The sequence below is a fragment of the Glycine soja genome, chromosome 14 (genome assembly GCF_004193775.1).
Source record: "Glycine soja cultivar W05 chromosome 14, ASM419377v2, whole genome shotgun sequence".
In the NCBI taxonomy this organism is placed as follows: Eukaryota; Viridiplantae; Streptophyta; class Magnoliopsida; order Fabales; family Fabaceae; genus Glycine; species Glycine soja.
Window position 1 is genome coordinate 3,644,528 of NC_041015.1, and position 20,924 is coordinate 3,665,451.

Here is a 20,924-nt window from a genome sequence, read left to right on the forward strand (position 1 = left end):
TATTATAATACAAAAGGAATAAATAATATCACACCATCACATATTCATATTCATTGTCCTAATTAATCTCTTTTGTAACATGTATTTAAGTGTTTCATTGTACTATAAGAAAGAATTAATAAATTTAATCACAAGTCATACACTGATTAATTGAGTTATAATAATTTCAAATAATCTAATAATTTATTGTTAAACACATAAAAATAATATGGATGATTGCTTAAGGGACCCATCCACGCGCTAGCTACGGTAATAGTAATCGATTCCTTATTTAGGCTTCTTTGCTACTCTATTATTACATTTTTTTTTCATAATTTTTAATAATATAGGTTAGACTGCGTGCTGGCGAGATAATTTAAAAAAGCAGTAGAGCAAAAAAATAGTCAAACTAGTTAAATTAAAAAATAGTTAAAATTAATCAATATTATGTGAAAATCGATGTTAAAAAACCTGGTTCAAGTAATTTAAAAATAATATATTTAGTGTTTATTCTTTAATTTATTTACCTTTTTAGAAATATTTTTTTAATTATTGGTTTATTTAAAAAAAATGGCAATCTGTATGAGGTTTACATTAGAAACATTTGTATGAATGTTAGAAAGTATTTAGAAAAAAATTGCAGACATGCTTCTTAAACTAAGGATGAATGTGTAAGAAACCATCATAATTTTTTAATTTGTCACACAAATCATTCAACAGTCTTGTGATAATTAATAGACTTTTTGTTAAATGATTTATAAATGTGATCATTAAGAGCACATGCTGGGTACGGAATCTTTAGTCATCACTTTTGAATTTTTTTATATTAAAAATATAAAATGAAAAATATTTTAAGATTTGATCAACCTTTTAATGGTCACAGTAGATTTTATCATAGTTTTATTTGATGTAGATTGTGAAACTGACGCTGATCGATGACTTATCTGTAATGATCACATGATTAACAGAAAAATGATAAATAGATTAATAATGACCTATTGTTATATTGTTTTACCCAAGACTCATGCCAAAAAATTATATATATATATAAATTCACACCTAAAACATACTTTATCCTAATTAATCATTAGTAAAATATATGGATAAAGATTTGGAGAACGCAAATAGATACATACATTTTTTTTAACTGAGGTATTTGGAATTTTTATTTGATAAATAGGTACGTATACCTGTAATACATATCGACACAATTAATAGGAAAGTAAAAGAATTTCTTGTAACAAACGCTCCTAAGAAGATAAAAAGTATGGAAAGAGAAAAAAAAAGATAAATAATCATTTGTGTTTTTGAATGTATAATTCATTGATAAATACGTTTCTAAAAAATAAAAATAAAATTTAGTTCATGTATAAAGTGTAACAAATATATATGATTGTTAAATTTTTGTCTGTAATTGTGTTACATAAACTATTCTATTAACGATGATAAACAGAAGGTAACCGTTAAATATATTTATTATATTTTTTATATTTTTAAAGATTAAATTTTATATTTTTATATTTTAGAGATATGTTTATCAATAAATTATATATTTAAAGATAAAATTGATTATTTATCAACAAAAAAAAGAAGCGCTCATTAGGGTCCTTCGAAGTATCAAGGACATATACAGTCCTAATCATATCATTCGGAGATTTAAAGGAACTAGTATTTGTGTGTGTTCATTGTACAGTAAATTTATAGTATTTTTAAGAATTTAATATTTTTAATCACAAACCATTTGTATTTATGTAGAGTATAAAAGTTTTATTAAAATTGTTACATTTTTTAAAATGCTAATTTTGAAATTGTTTTCAATTTATTACTTTATTATTTTTTATTAATATTATATTTGTCTCATATATAGAGAGAGAGAGAGACTTTTTTGCATTTCCATTCCTTCAAAATTATTTTTTATTAATATATTGACCCAGAGTTTTATAATAATATGAGAAAATTAAAAGAGGAGTTCAAATATTATATGTGAAAGACTAAAAGATCGATGACAGAGTTTAACCAAAAAATTAGAATTAATAATTAGTTAATATTATATGAATATGTATTTTTTATTTTTCTCATTTTAATATTAACATATATAATAAAAAATAATTTTCAATATACTAAAAGTTAATATAATTTTTAATTGTATTTCTTTAATTTTTTTTAAAATAAATTAAAAAAAAAGTTAAAATGTGAGAGTGGGAATATGAAAAGTTTAGAAACATATGCATAAAATAAAAAAAATTAAATGAAATGATAAATTAAAATTATTTTAAACAATTTAAAAATAAAAAAATGTCACATAATTTAGTTAAAAAAACATTAATATTACATATGATATAGATAGATATAGCTTTGATTTTTTTGTTTGTTGATATTAGGAAACTTGATGCTATTAACTTCTAGGCATATTTTGCCAACTATTTAGTAATTAAGCTGAAATAAGTGGCTGCCAAACGCTAAATCTTAAGTCCCACCACACTGGTTTTTGTTGGAGTTCTTAAATTCATTTTTAATTTAATTTTTTAAAGTGTTTTTAACTCAATTTTAAAAAAATACTTTAACTTTTTTTGTTGTCAATTGTAAAAATAAATCATTTTGTCTTATAAATAGTAACATAAAACCTATCCGGCCGTCATCATGTCTCAACACAGTGAAATGTGAACTCACTTTTTTTTTCACTTCACCCTCTTTCCTTTATTTTATCTCAAGTAGGTTTGCATGATTTACACGTGGGACTGTTCTAATTTCTTATCCAATATAATTGTTACTATGCCACATTTAATTACCGTTATCCCATAACCATTGTTTTTTTTTAATCATCGCTTTCATATATATAATTATTAACAGTATCACTATCACTATCATTAATTATCATCACGATCATTTCCTTCATCATCATTGATCACTATTCTGTCCTCTTTACTGATTTTATTCAACAAATGTGCAATTAGTAAATTAAAAGAATGATTTGACAATCAAGTTTTGCTCGATAACTTGGCAATATAAGTCAAGTTTTATCAAACCCCAATTATTTTAACTGAGCAGGACTAGATTAGAAGCTTAATCGAATCCCCATTAGAGTTAATTTTTCATAGCTAGAAAATACTTATTATTTTGTGTCAACAGAAGATTTGATTATTATAGAAATGCACATGGCTAGTGGTAGACTCTTATTATTACTTATACGTGGGTGCAGTGGTAATGAAGGGCTTCCTTTGCCATCGATCCTATATAAGGTGCACGAGGGTGGTAAAGCCAATTGCACCGTGTGGATAAAATGCCAGAAAAACAATTTAAATTTTCAATGTATCGTAAATTGATGGAATTTGTTGATCCGAAGAAATTAAATCTATATTTATCTTTGAATGAAAGGGATTGAGGTTTTAAAGGTGTTAGGTTTGTGAGAGACGATAATTAATAATACAGTTGAAAGAAAAGGAAGTTCTTGAGGCAGGAGAATTCTAAATAGGAGAGGGGACATGTGAACTAATTAAAAAGATGTGTGAGAAGATTTTTTTTTTTTTTTTTTTGTGTGTGAGAGAGTATTACCACTCCTTGTGATTCTTGAATGGTAAACTCAAGTTTCTAGAGTGATATTATTTCAGAAGAGTTTTTCAAGTTTGTGTAAAAAATTTATAATTTTATGTGAGACAATGAATTTTTTTTGGAATTTCCATGGAAATAAGCAAGACGTGTGAAGTCACCTTAAAATTCAGTACTATTTCGATCTATTTCTGTTGTGTTTTTTTCGTCTTCCAATCTTTGATTTGTGTTGAGTGTCGAGAGTTTTCCCATTGATGAAATTAGGTGACTTAATTAATTAAGAATAAAAGCACAATGAAATTGATGGTAGATCCATGTAAAGATATCCTGTATCGAATATCTTCTTGATGATATGAAAGTCAAGTAATTAGTGATGTGTTATGTTAGTGGTAATTAACAATGGTTACAAGTACAAATAGTGTTAATACTCATACATGAATACTAAAAATCAAACTATGGCAGGGAGTATACTAAGATTTGTGCAGTGGAAGCACGATTCACAGGACATGAGAGCTAGTAATAATTAACTCAAACAATTCTTAAAAACACTCTTCCTTAAGAATAATTCATAAAAACACATTCTCATTCAAAATCATCATTCAAACTTGTATTAAGAATAAATTTTATTGAAATATATAGAAATCAATTTCGTAATGGTTAAAAAGTTAGGAACTAAGTTCAAATTTTTAACAACTAAAAATAATGAGACGTTAAGTAATTAACTAATATAAAAGTAAATTGTTATTGAAAAAGTATTTTTATATATTTTAATCACATTAAAATATAAAAAAGTAATTTCAATCACATTAATGACATGAGAGAAAAAAAATGATGCATTAAATATAGCAATAATTATATTAATGATAAAATTAATAATAAGACAAAATATTATAAAGATAAAATTATTTAATCTCTTTTATTTTGAGTGAATTAGACAAATTCGAATAAACAAATCACATCTATTATCTATATAAATATAAATTAAGAGGGAACTACCACTTTGATCTTGTGGGATGCTGTGATAGTAGTCCTTGAATTTTTTTAAAAAAACCAATAAATATCTGAAATTGAATTATATCAATAAAGTTAGTCATTCATTATCCAAAGAGAGTCACAGAATTTGGGAGTCAGACACACTAGCCTATAGAGTTTCGGATTGACAAAAAAACACACCCTACTATAAAAATTGAAATTGTCACAAAATAAATGGGCTATAAAACTAAGTTGGGCACCACCGACACATATTCATTGTAGTATATATTTTATTTTTGGTAATTAATCATTCCATAATTTTATGTCTACAATCTCCACGCACACAAACACGTGCACACAGACTGCAGCAGAATTAAGTTGCGCATTACTGGCACTGTCAACTTTACAACTTCTCTCTCTATCATCAACGTTACTCAATAGCCATTTTTTGTTGTTGTTGTTGTTGGGTACAGAGTCAAAAACTGTAATGGAGATAAGTTTTACTTCTTCATATTTTGAAGAAAAACAAGTATAATTATTTTCAAAGACTTAATCATTTACGAATATATTATAAATCTATGGAAATACCTATTAAAGACAAAAGAAAAAATCAAATAGAGTAATAACATTAGCATTATTTTTGTTCTGCAATAAACAATAGCGTTTATAAGTTAAAACCTGACGTTTGAGGATTGTTGTAACGAAGAAAATCAAGTTAATCGATCTATATATGGTGATTGCCCAAAATCTATCAAGACCATCTCATTTATCAAAGGGATCTTATTCGATTGATAGAAAAGGATAAACTGTTATAAAATTTTTAATACGTGTCATGAATTCTTATAGATGAATAAAATAAAAATTATTCCATTTGTTATACAGCATATCAAACTGAAACTTTTTCTCCAAGCATGCTGATCTTATCTCCAAGCAATAGGAATGTGCACAATTCTTGCTTCCCAAGTAATTAGATAATTTTTTTTAGTACTCTCAGGTCTGCTTATAGAGTTATAGTCAACATTTATGTTTGAACGTAGAGCAATGCTACTATACAATAAATTAAGCACATATTTTATTATAAAAGCAATTTACACGGTATCACTTTTGCAGATGATCTTCCTGAATCACAACATATATAATAATCAAGGTTATATGTTTTGATATGTGTTAAGATATATTTTAGAGAAAGGTTAGGCTAGTAACACATTATAGGTTAAAATTAATGAAAAATTGCAAAAATTTCTAGGTTTTGTTTAAGTTTTGTTTTTCTTCTTAAAATTCTTATAAAATTTCTAATGCATGTATGTTACTCATTTTTTAAAGTTTTTTTCCTTAAAAAATGAGTGTTTTTAGTAAAATAAAAATATTTATGTTTTTTTTGTTTGTCTAAATTATTTTTACTTAAAATAAGTATTTATTTTTTATTTTTTAAGAAGTAAATCTTATTTTTTTTAAACTCTTATTACTAATTGTGTAATTTTTAATAAATTTTAAGTAATATGTATTTAGACATTAAAAAAAGTAGCATGCATTAGAAATCATGTTAAAAAGTGTGTTACGGACATTTTTTTATGTAATAAATATTTTTTTTTATATGTAAGAATTGAAGTATCATAAAGTTTATGACACTTAGACACATTATTCAATTAATTGAGTTGAACTCCCAAAATAATAAACAATAAACATATTTAAATTGATTGTGTGTAAAAATTCAATCATAAATATCACTAACTTATTAATAATCAATTTAGAAGTGATATAAAATATTTTAATTGATTTACAATATATAAAATTTTATGCTTAATGCATGCTTATTATTATTTTTAGGATAATTTGACAATTATTAACTGTTTTTTTATCTATTAACTTAGTAAAAGTTAGTTCACAAAAAAACTTATTAAAAGTTACTATAAAATTTAAAATAATTATTAAAAATTTAATAATTTTAAATTAAACAAGATTTTTTTTTTCGCTCAATAAAAATGGTAAAACGAAGATATACTCCATCAAGGAAGACACTAATCACATGTTGAAACTATCAAGAAAGGTAGACCTAAGGATTATTACACATATTTAAACTATAAATTGGGATATTCCAATTCATCCATGAAAAAGTGAAAATTCATTTCACATCTTTAATTACTTGTGTCAACCAGAAGAATAATTTACTATTAATTTAGTTGTTTGAGTAGTGCATGTTAGTTGTTATAAATTGTTTATTGCTATTTTGTTTGATTATTATAGATAAAAAAATATACAAAAATTTATAATTAGAAAAATATTTTTTTGGACAATCTTAACTTGTTTACAACTTAAGAAAAAAAAAGAGATGAAAAATAAATGATAAATTTAATTGGTGATGTAATGTGATGAAAAAGAAAGATAAAAAGAAAAAAAATTATTGATTGAATGTTTGAAAATATAACCACTCTTGTAATTAATGATAGTTTTTAACTAAATTCAATAAAGTAGATAGCTTGGGAGCCATATAAATATATGATGGAACGGTGGGAAGGAAGTACAAAGTACAAAAGTAACAGAGTAACCTGGAAGATGAGTTTTCTCGCGGGAAGGTTAGCTGGGAAAGAAGCTGCGTACTTTTTCCAGGAATCCAAACAAGCCGTGGGAAAATTAGCCCAAAAAAACCCTCTTCCCAAGACCAACAACAACAACCTTAACTTTCACGAAGGATATGATCATGCGGATGTACTTCCCGAGGTTCTAAGGCACTCTCTTCCTTCCAAAGTGTTTAGAAATGATGAAGCCACCTCCTTTTCCTTCTCTGCCTCCAAATGGGTCCTTCATTCCGACCCCAAAACCCAATCTTCCGTATCCCCTGATGCTCTCAATCCTCTGCGTGCTTACCTTTCCCTGCCCCAAGTCACCTTTGGCCCCAAAAGGTTCCTTCATCACTCTTCAATTTCAATTCCCCAGTTCTTTTCACTTTATGAATCAAATTTCATTTGCATAATGTTTTCCCATTTGAATTTCAACTTTTTGTTTTAAAATCGAGTTTAATTTTTGTGTGTTATTAGTATACTGTCAATTAATCAGAAATTATCATTGGCGTGACTTTTAGGATTATAATTATGATAAAAATTAACGATATTGTAAAAATCCTTTACACTGTTAGTGTATGCTATTTACTCTGTTAAATTTTATAATTTGAGATTTAATAGGGCAATGAAGCTGATTGTGATTCATCTTCTTCTTTTTTAATGTTTATAAAGGGTGGTTTTGTTTGTTCAATTGTTTATGCACAATGGTTTGGTTACACAGGTGGCAACTGCCTGAAGCAGCAAACACGGTTTCAGCCTCAACAGCTAATGAATCGCGTCTAGACAGATATGCCACCCATGTTAACCCGGAGAAGTTGAAAGCTGCAGGTGAAGGGCTTGCACATGGTACATTTTCTTCTCATTAACTTCTTCTAACTGTAGATGGATGGTATCTCTAATGCAAATTCTCACTGATGAATATGTACATTGTTGACTCTATCTACTTGACAAACTTACGTATATTAGGTTTGGTACTTCATCTTTCACATAACCACATCCTATCTCTGTGGACTTTATAGTGGAATCTGTTGCAGATAATGGTTTATGGAAAACTGAGGGCGTAGTCAAGGCCCACCATAACTTACGGTCATCCTGTGATCCCTCTATAGAATGTGATACTCTGTTCAACTTTGATAAAATATGTCAAAGTTGAAGTACCAATATGTTCAGCATCAGGTCTGGCTACTAAGAAACTTGGTCCAACCAGTTGAGTTGATGCAGTAGTATAAAGGGGAAAGGTGTTGGGGGAGATTAGGTAATCTTATTTTATTGGGTGTAGAGAGTGTATTAGTTAATTTGAGGGAGGGAACTTGTGATACTTTCAAGTTTCTCATCAACTAAACAAGCTAGAGTTAAACCTTCACAGGGTCCCGTAACACTAGAGAAACTTGTAGTTGTGTGTGATATTAAATTAGCAATATTGGTAAGTTTAAGTGAGCAATCCTCAAGTATAGAGCTTTAAGTTGTTTAAGCTATGTTTTGTTATTTGTTGGGAGTGTTTCAATAAGGCAGACCTTTTAGTTTGAGATTGAGGTTAGAGTGTTTTATATTTTGAATATAGAAATTGAGGAGGAGGGAGAGGGGATTAAGTTATAAAATATATGTTGTTTTTATGGGGAATGAAGTAATGGGATACTATTTGGGCAGAAGTTGCTTTTCTGGTGTAAAAAGGTTTAGGGTTGAGTGTGCTAATAGGGTTAGTAAATAAAATCAAAATAGGCATCATTTTCTCTGTTTTTGGACTAAGTATGATTTAGAATATGAAAAACTAAAGTGGGGCATTAGCAGTTATAATCAACACCCTGAGAAACCTGCTTTGGGCTTCATGAACTCAAGGAGAAACATATGGGGGTCATAGTTATTAATAGCACACAATATCACTTGCTATAGTCCTGTTACTATCACCAGAAGTTGCACTATTGATACATGTAATGTTTTGTGCTTTAGTTTGTACATACCATATCTATGAAGACAATGCATTAATGTCCTACCATTTTGGGATAGTGAAGCCCAGGAATAACCTCACTTTTTATACTTGATTTGCTTGTACATAAAGTTCAGGTGGTTGTTTACTTCATTAGATATTGGTTTATGACTTTATTTTGATTTTTTTATGCTCATTATACCAATAATGAAGTTAAGAAAAAAAAATAGGTTTTTGGCAAATTCTTTGCTTATGATGCTTATGTTTGCTAATGCAACTTTTAATTTCCAATTTTATAGTTGGAAAGGCGTTTGCTGTTGCCACTGCATTTGTATTTGGTGGTGCTGCATTGGTATTTGGTATGGTGGCCTCCAAGTTAGAGCTGCAGAATGTAAGTAATTTCAATTATATGCAATTTTTTTCTCTCCCATTCATAATACATGTGTATGCTTTTAAATTAGTCAAGTAACCCACTTGAATGCCTAACTTGCTGCATTTCTATTCACCGTTCTTCATAAATTATTCATCATGTTGAATGACATATTTAGAACCATAAAACTTCCTCGTATAAGCCTTTGGTATTGTATATCGATACTGTTTTCTCTTCTATGGTTTTTTAGTTTTATTAATAGATCTATATATTGTCAAATAAATTGTCCATTTTAGTTTGTTAACTTCTTTATCGGAAATTTTTGTTGTTGTAACAGATGAGTGACATCAAAACTAAGGGAAAAGACTATGTTGAGCCAAAACTAGAGAATATCAAAGAGCAATTTGTTCCCTTAAAGATATGGGCAAGTTTTAAACTGTATTTCTTTAATCTTCTGAATGTTTCAATTCATAAGCCTAACTCAAAACTTGGATTTGCAGGCTGAGAATATGTCAAGGAAGTGGCATGTGGAAAGGGACGATGTTAAGCAGAAGACTATCATAAAGGAGCTTTCAAAAATTTGGGGTGAAAAAAGAACAGATTGAGATCTACAATTTTATTTGTTTTCCTCTTACTTTAGTTGCTTTGGAAATAGTGGCATGGACATCCAAACATAGATAATTTGGATGCAGTATGCCTCTGGCGGTTCTTGTGGCTCTGTAAATGTTGAAGCATGCAGGAGAGTAAAAATAATGCAAAATAGTGTGTATGTCAATAATTAAGATAGTAATAAATTGCGGAATGTGGTTGTTTTGGTTAATTCAACAATTCTTTATTATTTTTTTCTTCAAGCAGACTAGACATATTGTTAAGGTTCTGAAAACCATGATTTGTTGTAACAAGATGACATTTGACAACGTGAGATCAATATCTAGCATGTTTGGTAGTAAAATTTAATAGAATCAATTTTGCGTTCAAAATTATGACTTTGGCCACATGATGGAAATAATTCGCTTAAGACAATATCAATTACTATTTTTCTTTTAATTGTATTCTTACTTTTATTTAAATATTTATACACTGCATATATATGAAAGAATCGTTAAGATTAATTTAGGAAGCTAAAAATAATTTTGATATAAACTAACAGATTTAGATAAAACAAACAAAGGAAGTATTGCTTCTTGAAGATGTTATAAGGGTGAGATGACACTAAGAGTCAATTTGTTTAAACTTTTAAAAAATAATTTTGAACAAAATGTTTTTTTTTAGAAATTGTTTTTAAGAAGTAGATAGAATTTACTTCTTGAAAAAAAACAAAAAAATTACTTTTTAAAGTAAAAATAATTTAAACAAACTAAAAAAATGCTTATTTTATTTAAAAAACATTATTTTAACAAATAAGTTTAAAATGGACCCTATATCAAAGAAAGCCCTGAATTCACTAAACATATTGATGATAAATTAAGTAATTGTCGTTATAATCCACCATTTAAGTGCCGTAAGGAATGCAGTATGCTGCTATTGATGTTGTTCATCGAGGAAAAATAGAGGAAAAACGTAGACACATCTCGTAATGCAGAAAGTTATTGTTCATAGTCACTTTTCATACAAAGTTGTAAAACTCAGAGTTTTATAGACTAATGCCTGTTTATTTTTTTAAATTAATGGTGTTAACATGCTGCTCACAAAGGATTTTGATGAAACGTATTATAAACATGTCATTTTATTGGGGACGGAAAACACATTGGAGCAAATGATAAGTTAGAAAGTATAGATATGACGTTTCTTACAAGCCTAACATATTAGTGATTTGATTTATTGCTCTCTTTACATGCTTCGTTTTGGAACACCCTATGGACAATTTAGATGATATATCTCGGACTTAAAAATAGTTTTCATTTATGTCACCTCACTTGATGTTGAAGTGGTAAAAATGAATCAAAACTTCCCGTTTCCATTGAAGATCAAGAAGGAATGAGATGAAGAGTAAATCTTGAGAAGAACCACAAGAAATTGGATGTGAGGAAAAAACCAATTATGCCACCACATCATCTCTATTTTGAAGGTTGGTTTGAATCATATGTAAAAGTAGTTACTATAACTTGTAATCAAGACCAGCTCCATATTTCCAAGCCTCGAGATGCCGCTTCCACTGGAAACTCGTCTTGGATGGTAATGTATTTAAAAATGGCCTTGCAATACATAGAACATGTGCATAGAATATAAGGGTGTGTTAGTTGGACCTATATGCTTGTTGAATAAGTAAAGAAGCTAATAAGTGGTTTAGAAGGACTATGTAAAGACTTTTACCTCACAATAGGATCAGCAAAGGTCGATAAAAAGGTGTAGTAGCCAAGCCCCAGAAAATGTCTGGACCAATCAAGAAGTACGGGAATACCAACCTGAAACAAGATAAAATGCTAAATCCCCTATATTGAAAAGGTTGTTTCACTAATTATTTATGCCGTATATTTTTATTGACCTCCAACTAGGTGTTAGATGTTTGTTTGTCCAATTAAATGACATAAGAAACTAAGAGATGAACATATAAATTATGTTATGATCTATGTCAGTCAAAGCAGCACAAAAATGTAGGAAAAGATGTTTTTTCAGTTTTTAGGTATTTATTCATATTTGCAGTCTTGAAATGAAAAAAGGAAAAAGAAGTTACTGATAGCTAAACTCATGAATTACCTGTTTGAATATGGATGGGAGTATTTTAGGATTTGTTAACATAACTAGGCCCAATGTCTTGGAAAGTGGACCAAACTGTACAACATCCTGTAATAAATAATGGATAATTCCTCAGGACAGTCATTGTTCCAGGTTTGAAATTTGATATTGGTTTGGTTCTCATCTCATTTAAAGAATATTTTGGGAAGAACATCTCACAAAGACAAAGCAAAAAACATATCCAGAGTTTCAGACCGGGACAAGAAGTCCACCTGTAGAAATGGTCGGAGCACTGGATCACCAAGCCTCTGCAGAAGTGATAGATAAAATAGAAGCAACAGTAAGTAAGAAAGAACAAAATTATAATCTGAGTCATGAGAGAAATAAACTACCTGCATACAACTAAAATTGGTATATAGAAGTTCATTAATAAAATCTTCGGGAACATTGGACTGTTTCTTTGCTGACATTGCTCTTTGGAACAACCATGAAGCACTCAAGTTGGGCTGCATTATACACAATATTCACCAGGTATTTAGTTTCATCTACAGTTGCTGAAACAGTCTTTAGAGAAGTTGGAAAGTACCATGTAAGGGTTCAGCAGTGACAAGCTGTATGAGTCAAGATAATCACCATTGATTGCTTCATGTATTCCTTCATTATAATAAAGTGAAAAAAAGAATCAGATTCTCTCAATAATGTGCCTATTTTTTGTTGTTAGCTGTTACTTGTTTGAACAACTTCCTAAATCTGTTTCAGCCACATTATATTTTACTGAACTAGGTTGTTCCAATGTAGCTGAAGACAAGGTAAAGAGAAAAATGGTGGGGAGTTCACTCAATACTCAGAAAAACTAACAGATTCAAAGTTTCATGTCTCACAGATAAAACATAAATAAAACTATGAAACTGAAAATAAAAAGCCTCCTGTTCCACAACATTGCAATAGATCTGCTTCAACTAGTTCAAAAGTATACATCAGAAGTTTGAAATTTCACTGAAAGGCTTACCAGCTGACAGTCTCCCCAGGTGCCTGGTCAAGCTTCCAAATCCACCAAATGAAACAGGTGATTGTATGCCACTAGCATCACCAAACTACAGAGAATGAAGCTTCATTACTTTAATATTAGTTGATAGATCATAGATGGCTTAATTTTATAGAGGCTTCAGAAGTGTAAAACGCAATTTACCTGTAAAACTCTACTAAAAGCAGCTGGTAGCGGACTGCTAGGTGCTCCACATCATCAAACATTGTACAGTGTCATATTAAAACAAATGACAGGTAAAGATATCAGTAAGAGGAAACGAAATAAATTTAAAACGAACTTGGGAAATAGCAGATGTTAGTTAGAGACAGAGAACACATCAAGTTGAAAGATAATTTTCTGATGTTCAATTAAAAGTTGGATGGTTCATTTATTTCCATTTAATGGAGTAGTGCCATCTGGAAGTGACAGGTTAGCCAAAGAAACATTTGAAAATTTCCAAGTGAGACATTATGGAACAGGCATAAGGAAGTTCAACTTATTTAGTAGCTTCCACAGTGAGTTGCCATGCACAATACATGGTTCAAATTCTTACAGGAACCATGAATGACAAAGGAATTAAATGAATGATGTGTTTTAACTTCTAGTATTAAAATCTTCAAGGTCAAACTACTGGCTGACTGGCTGTATTGCTTTCAGGTGTCAATCTTAAGTGAAGCAAGAACTTTCAGCAAGAGAAAACAAATTGTGTGTGTGTGTGATAAGACAGTAATGGGAAGCCTATTGTAGAACTTATCAACTGATTTTTACATACATCTTCTAATACAAATTAATACCTCTGGCGATATGTGGGAAATATTCCATAAATAACTCTCAGTATCTCCAAATTGTCAAGTGAAACACCCTAAACGAAGTTTCAAATTGACATCAGTCAAGCTGATAGCAGTAGAACACCAGTATAGAAGAATGCATCTGATCAAATATAGATGTCTTGGTTACTTATATGACTTCAAAAAATAATATTTGAAGAGTGTAAAACTTTATCAGTTAGCATAATCATTACAGAACTGATTGCATAGATACTCTTTAAGTAAACAAGGATAAAAGGCAAGGATAATATGATGTAGATAACTGGAATTGATTAGTAACATACACCAAGGCAATCACAAACAGTTCTGTGACTTGATAATTCATACACAGACTGCCATTTTCAAGCTTCTAGTTTGGCTGTTAAGAACATGAAATTGAATAAAAAGATCTCCTTACTTCAAATCTTAGTTTTTCATAGAAAAAGAAATTTTATTAGAGAAAAGAAGGAAGCACAGACAAGGGGAGGATAAAATGTCCTCCAAAATGAAAAAATGAAAAAATGAGCCATCAGAGAACACAATGAAGAAAAGAAAACTAGCCTGATATTCTGGCATCAAATCCCAGTACGCTTCTAATAATTCTTCCAATTTTGGGGATCCAGGTTGAGGTTCCACATAAGTGAACAAATAAGTAGTACGGTCCAAAGGACCTGAGCCTGCTGGAAATGCCTGTGAAGATTTTAGTTAAAGTTCTTAAAAATAGAGATGGGGATACTGTGTTTCTATTGATACAGTGGAAGTTACCTCCCAAAATAATTGTGCTTTTGAATCTCCAACTTTCTTTATTGATGAACTGCTGAATATGACATCACTAGTGGAGTTTGTTTCAAAGCCACGTGCACATGTTCCAACGACAAGGCAAACACCATCAGGCTTCCTCCCACCTCTTATCTGTAAAATCATTGAACATGAAACTTGTAAGAAGCTTCAGGAAAAGGTTTTAATTTTAATATTCAGTAGGCACTTATCTATCTTTCATTAAATCAAGTTAGCATATGTAGAACTTTAATGAATAGAAACTTTCTTTAAATTCTCAATGGAGTAGTCAGTCTCATTCTGGTTAGTGATGATTCAATCAATAATACTGGATGAAAGAGACCATTATTGTCCTATCCTCCCAGTCTCATAATCATTTAGGAATTTAGTTGGCTAATTACTTATTTAACAGATATTGCATAACTTGCATATTAAATGATGTTGCACGTACATATATTAGTCAATGTGTCCTACATATGCAGGATAGAACACACAACAGAAGACCTTTCTGTTGTGTCACTCAAAGACAATCACCCTTACAAAGATAAACAAAGGAGAACAAACAAATGACAACCAGAGCCTGTATAACGTGATAACATGATGAAAGGAGAAAACATCCTAGTGATAACGTGATGAAAATCATAACTATCTGTAAGAATACAACAATGAATGAAAATATATTCCTGACCTGTTTTACAACAGGGGAGAAGTTTCCCATGGCATCAATTATAAGACGTGATGACAATATTTTGTCCCCAGAAAGTTTCAGAACCTGGAAAAAAAAAATACATGCATTCATGCTTCTTTATCATCAAATAAAAGTTATCATTCTTCAGTCCCATAATTAAATGGTACTTCAAAATTTCCATTTCAATGCTAGGCTCATATATGATATGTTTGCATGCTTCACTGTCGCACCTCAATCTACTGTGCAACTTTTTTTCTGGTACAGTAACTTTCTTTATATAACCCTTTGATGCTTACCTCTAGTTAGGTGGTGTTTATAAATGCGAATATATATGCATAAATTCAACATATAAAAATTCTGTATTGGCTGCATGGCCTTTAATAAACTAAAACTTGTGGCTGCACTAGAATAACTATTTCTAAAAGTTAAGGTAAACTCACTGCAGCATCCTCATATACATTGATGCAGGAAACACCACACCCCTCAAAAATGACTCCACCAAGGGAGATAAACCGTGTCTTTACAATCTCTATAAGCTTTGCAGGTCTGCAATTGCAAATGGCAAAAATGATTATGATTTTCAACAGAATAATCAATTTTATACTCAAATTACATAATTGTAAACTCTGTGCCTATAGTAAAAATAAAATGCATGTTTCTGAGAGCTAAGTCCAGATAATATTCAAAATTGTGTGTAATAGTACTAATGGAAGAGCATTCATCATAATAATTCAAGTTTTTTTTTTTTTTTTTGCATCTGCTTGCACATTTCTTAGTAATTCTATATCCAGTTTGCTACAGCAGATTTTCTGTCCTCTCTTGAAGGAATTATGCAAAATACAACAATTAAGTACGTTATGAAATTAGCTTATTTTGTATTTAAGATAGGTTTAGATTATAATTGAAGTCTTAATTAGAAGATTTTGAATAAAGAAGTGATTTTTCTCCAAAAAATTAAATAATTCAAACATGCACTAAATTAAAGCAACTGCAACCACATATTGTTCATTGCCAAGCCAGACAGAAAATAAAAGAAAAATATTAACTAGATAAGAACATAGATTAAATTATTCATTCATAATTGAAATAGAAAAAAACAATTATTATAATTCTTTACTGGTATATCGAATTAGTTTATGGGATGGAGACTGACGAGACTCCGAGATTAAGTATGTCGTTGACCCAGATATCCCCTTTCCTTTCAAATCCACATCTGTTCTGCATGGTTCATGAAATTGCCAAAGTGAAGTTAGTGAAAAATAAATTAAAGGGAAGAGTAGGAACCATAAATCCTAGAAGGTTACAAGAGAAGACACAGCTTGAAGGCAACATTTGAGACATAGTTATGCCATTTGTGATATGGCTTTTTACCTATAGGAGAAACAAACTATTGGTGATTGAATGTTCTTTAAGGAACAAAAAAGAATCAAGCAGCTTGGAAATTACATTGAAGCACTGAACTTAATACTTCTTAATATGTAAACAATGGTCATGTTGTGAGAACTCAAAACTTAACATGAAAATTCAGAAATTCTTAATTTTTAAGCACAAGAAAAAAAATGAATGAATTGAAATAGGATGAAAATTATTCAATGGTTCAATCTTAAGTATATAATTGTAATATAAAAATCACATTCTTTAATTACTTCAAAGACACACATGTATAACACAATAAAGTATCGTGAATTAATATTCATGGAGGATATTAATAATAAAACATTTATCTAACCGTAACAAAAGTCAGAGTAAGACTGCCAGGGTACGTATTTCCTTTTTCTCTACCTTGTAAGCTTGAATGAGTTTCTCCTTTATAAGTTTTTATACAAAATTAAACACTGCTGGGTCTTTTCTCTTGGGATTGACGACTACATTTACTGTTACTAAGTAGATAACATACTAATTTTTTGTACTGTTTGATAATATCCCTGGGTTGTTAGATAACTTCATCTTGCAGTGCTCTATGAATTTTGTCAGTTCTTTGTAACAAACAAGACCTCCTTATCCATCTTTTACTATGTTTAGGCATGTGAATGATGTGATGTATGTTCGAAGTAACTTCAAGACATTAGTTATGGAGAAATACCTAATTGAGATGATTCTTGCTATATATAGATTGGAAACTAAACTGAAGAAGTTCAGGAATTACAGGATTGAATTTTACTGCTGTGGCTCTTTCAATGTCATCTTCTTCCAGGACCCCAACTTCTACAAGTTCCAAAAGCTCCTTAGTTGATATATTCCATTCCTGATCTCTCTAATGATCAAAATAACACAGACAACTCAAAATTATTCCGACCCTTCAAAGAATTTATCGACTCTTTTCTGCGTAGGATTGAATGCTGATAGCCCAGTCAATGAAACTGAAATTACCCCTTTTAGCACATTTCTTTCCACAATGGCAACTCGAAGACCCCTAGCACACAAGGCCGTGGCAATGAAGATCCCCAGAGTGCCTCCACATACTAACACATCGTATGATCCCTCTGCTTTGTCAGCAAGATCAGATGAGCCAAACAAGCTTGGGATGGTAGAGACAACTTGCTGAGGCTCTTGCACAACTGCAATGCATACATAAGAAGATTACAAAAATATAAAATTGTCTCATTTCCTAAAGGGTATAAGAATCATTGAATGACATGAACCTTCTTGAGAGGAGCATATGCTTGACCATAGCTGGTCTAATCTTTTCAAGGCTTCATATGAGTATGCTCCACCAGCACCACCAACTTCTCCACTCACTGAAACACTCTCCATTATCCTCTATAAAAGTAAAAGAATTGAGTTTAATTTTGCTACACTTTTACTGTAAAAATATTTTTGTGTCAACAAACTAGAAAACAGCTTAAATATGACTAATTATTACAAAAGTCAATAATTTTATCATACATGCTAATCCATGATTGAAAGTTAGTGTAGAAACCTTAACACTATCATGCATTCCAATTAAATTAAAAATAAAATGCCAATCTTTATTTGGACTTGTTACATAGAAAACACAACGTGGCACGACACAGTGAAGAATTGGTACCTGGGTTCTGGAGGGAACAGCTTGTGGTCTCGGAAGGAGGGGTCTTCGGCTACATTTCTTGTGTGGGAATGAAGTCCCCACTGAGAGCTGAGATATTCCATTAATGGGTTGAAGCCGAAGCAATAACATAACAAATGAAGCTCAAAAAATTTAGATAATCAAGAGAGTAATTGAAGTAAAGCAAGCAACTGTTTTTTTTCTCTCTTCTCTGTTTGGTTTATCAATTATCATTATCATCATTGAAAAAGGCAACGAATTTGCGCACCACAAGTGGACACGTTCAACCACCAAAACTGTCTGTGTCCTTTCCTCACTATATTCCTTTCCTTCGCTATATTTCTCTTTTCTATTTTTCACTTAATTAGATTAGATATGTCTAAGTTACTCCTCTAGATATCTTTGTCAGATATGATATGAGAATAATATTAAATTATTAATGGGATATAGTGAAAAGAAATAAATAATCTATATAATTTTTTTATATTAATTAGAATTTTAATTTAATTTTAAAAATAACAATATTTTTATTTCATTATTTTTAATATAAAACTTATTAATTTTCAATATTTTGTTTGTTTTACGAAAAATTATTTACTTAATAAAAAATTAAAATAAAAAAGAAAAAGAGAAGTTTTCATTTCCCTCCTTCCATTTCAATTGGGGAGAAGGTTTTTTTTATTTCACAAGAAAAAAAAAACACATTTATACTTCCTCTTTTGAACAAATAATAAAAATTTGGTATTTCTATTTTATTTTATTTTTCTTATTTGCTTGCTTCCTATTTCCTATGTTTTGCATGATCACATTTGGAAAAAAAAATGTTAATAGTATACTGTTTAATACTTTTTGTTAACATATTTTCATGAAATATTTGTAGGTCTTATTAAATACATATAGTTGTGTAGGCAACAGAGTGGCACTCCACTGTGTCTACTTAATTAATAAAGGTTTCAACTTTGAGGATAAACCTCACCGGTTCTCACAGGGTTTATCGTTTAACGGTTGAAACGAAGCGAAACTTCCAACTTCATCTTCAACCCTGCGCTTCTTTTGAACTGGTAAAAACTTCGATCATTTTTTGCTCTTTAGTCGGTGTTCATTTCAACTCAGAAGTCAGAACATCGGAGCTCATCAAGTATGTTAATCACTTACCGCGCATTCACGAATTGGGTCTTGACCAAAACCCTAATTAGAAAACTAGTGTTTTTACATTTGTAATTGATTTGTGTGCTTTGGAATCTGAAGATTTTATTATGTGTATTTAGTGTATGATATCTACTTCTCTGAGTGAATGACAATTAGGACTTAAAACAGCCGGAAGTGAACATTGATGATTTTATGAACTTCAATTGTTATTCATTTTTCTGGTCCATTTCCATTCCATTGTTGTGGGTTTTAAAGTGTGTAGGTACTAGGTAAGGTAAGCCTCACCCTTCAAATTTTCAAGAAAAAAAAAGTTGGAAACTTGTTTCTTTTTCTAGCCATATGTGATGGAAACAGACACAGCACAACACACAAGTAAAACAAACAAACCCACATAGGGAAGCATACCTACACGTGCTACTATAGAATCAACGGAAGGTTATGTTATAGTGTCAGTTTTTCCCCCTTTGCAGTTAAAAATTAACTGAGATTACTCATGGTAATTTAAGAGGGAAGTCTTTGAATTTCTTAAAACCTTTCTTGCAGATTTGTGCTAGTTTGCAAGGGAAGCTCATTGATTGTAAACTGTTAACAGGCATGGCAAGCTCTTTGACAACATTAGCCATTACCTATTCTCCTGTCAACAATGGTTCCAGGGGTTTCAGAAAGTCAGTTAATGCTTCTAAAGGAAGGTGTTGCATAAAAGCAATGAGGATAGAGAAATCCTTGGAGGAATTGTACAATGTGAAGGTGGAAAGAAAAGTTCCTCCTGAGAGACTAGCGGAGCTTGGAGTTTCAAAATGGTCAGTGTGGAAGACTGGGAAAAGCAGGTTGCCTTGGGACTGGCAGGTAGACCAACTGGTGTACATAGAAGAAGGGGAAGTGAGAGTTGTGCCTGAAGGAAGCCAGCGTTTCATGCAATTTGTGGCCGGAGACTTGGTCCGGTACCCAAAGTGGTTTGAAGCTGACCTCTGGTTCAATGGTCCATATCAAGAACGTTATAGTTTCAGAGCATATGGTGATGATCATTGACGAGAAGATGATGCTTGGTAACCACTTAAAAGTAGCATGCACATCTTATTTGGATGTTTTATGTAATAGATGTTTTTTAAAAGTTATAGTTTTCCAGTTCTAAATGTATTACCAATATTTTTTAATGTTAGTGATACTTTGCCATCATTTAAAAGAAATAGTCCTAAATGCTTCTGTTGTATCCTTTTCATGTTCTGCCTCTGCAAGGTAAGACTTCCCGATGAGTTCATATCGACCAACTTCATATTTTTGTCTTCCAAGCAGGATGTAAAATCCCAAATGTCCATAATCCAAAGTGGAAAATTTAACTCTGCAGTAAGTGCATCATAGTGTTAAGCACACAAATTCAATTTCTTTTTTACAGCCTTCTATAAAAATATTTTAAAAAATGCAGACGA

At 30.5% G+C, this 20,924-nt stretch overlaps 3 protein-coding genes across 6 annotated transcripts; 2 read left to right on the top strand and 1 right to left on the bottom strand.

Moving 5' to 3' along the window:
* Positions 1–7,008: 7,008 nt before the first annotated feature.
* On the top strand, positions 7,009–10,277 carry LOC114384307. Its single transcript, XM_028343970.1, has 5 exons — positions 7,009–7,397; positions 7,777–7,901; positions 9,279–9,370; positions 9,687–9,773; positions 9,850–10,277. Exons 1-5 carry the CDS (start codon positions 7,051–7,053, stop codon positions 9,952–9,954), a joined length of 756 nt encoding a protein of 251 aa, XP_028199771.1. The 5' UTR covers positions 7,009–7,050; the 3' UTR covers positions 9,955–10,277.
* Positions 10,278–11,129: 852 nt separating this feature from the next.
* LOC114384303 lies at positions 11,130–18,604 on the bottom strand. The gene is made up of 18 exons (XM_028343964.1): positions 18,352–18,604; positions 17,966–18,083; positions 17,694–17,881; positions 17,470–17,577; positions 16,477–16,541; positions 15,764–15,869; positions 15,324–15,407; positions 14,624–14,770; positions 14,420–14,548; positions 13,847–13,914; positions 13,215–13,248; positions 13,035–13,119; positions 12,612–12,679; positions 12,418–12,531; positions 12,298–12,333; positions 12,047–12,133; positions 11,663–11,754; positions 11,130–11,544 (listed from the first exon to the last, which is right to left on the bottom strand). Exons 1-18 carry the CDS (start codon positions 18,478–18,480, stop codon positions 11,448–11,450), a joined length of 1,755 nt encoding a protein of 584 aa, XP_028199765.1. The 5' UTR covers positions 18,481–18,604; the 3' UTR covers positions 11,130–11,447.
* A 655-nt stretch (positions 18,605–19,259) lies between these two features.
* Positions 19,260–20,772, top strand: LOC114384309. 4 transcript variants are annotated; one of them, XM_028343974.1, is made up of 2 exons: positions 19,260–19,409; positions 20,090–20,772. In XM_028343974.1, exon 2 carries the CDS (start codon positions 20,092–20,094, stop codon positions 20,524–20,526), a length of 435 nt encoding a protein of 144 aa, XP_028199775.1. In that variant the 5' UTR covers positions 19,260–19,409; positions 20,090–20,091; the 3' UTR covers positions 20,527–20,772. The 4 variants fall into 4 exon arrangements, with proteins under 4 accessions (XP_028199775.1, XP_028199773.1, XP_028199772.1 ...); XM_028343972.1 differs by having other exon boundaries at positions 19,267–19,486; positions 20,041–20,772; XM_028343971.1 differs by having other exon boundaries at positions 19,267–19,486.
* Positions 20,773–20,924: the final 152 nt, after the last annotated feature.

Excerpts from the sequence above, each read along its gene's own strand:
- LOC114384307 (XM_028343970.1), top strand. The coding sequence starts at position 7,051 with ATGAGTTTTCTCGCGGGAAGGTTAGCTGGGAAAGAAGCTGCGTACTTT. Across the intron at positions 7,902-9,278 it reads AGGTGAAGGGCTTGCACATG|TTGGAAAGGCGTTTGCTGTT; the intron begins GTACATTTTCTT and ends CCAATTTTATAG. Across the intron at positions 9,371-9,686 it reads CCAAGTTAGAGCTGCAGAAT|ATGAGTGACATCAAAACTAA; the intron begins GTAAGTAATTTC and ends TTGTTGTAACAG.
- LOC114384303 (XM_028343964.1), bottom strand. The coding sequence starts at position 18,480 with ATGTTATTGCTTCGGCTTCAACCCATTAATGGAATATCTCAGCTCTCA. Across the intron at positions 17,882-17,965 it reads CATATGCTCCTCTCAAGAAG|TTGTGCAAGAGCCTCAGCAA; the intron begins GTTCATGTCATT and ends TATGCATTGCAG. Across the intron at positions 12,134-12,297 it reads TGCTCCGACCATTTCTACAG|GATGTTGTACAGTTTGGTCC; the intron begins GTGGACTTCTTG and ends TATTTATTACAG.
- LOC114384309 (XM_028343974.1), top strand. The coding sequence starts at position 20,092 with ATGGCAAGCTCTTTGACAACATTAGCCATTACCTATTCTCCTGTCAAC.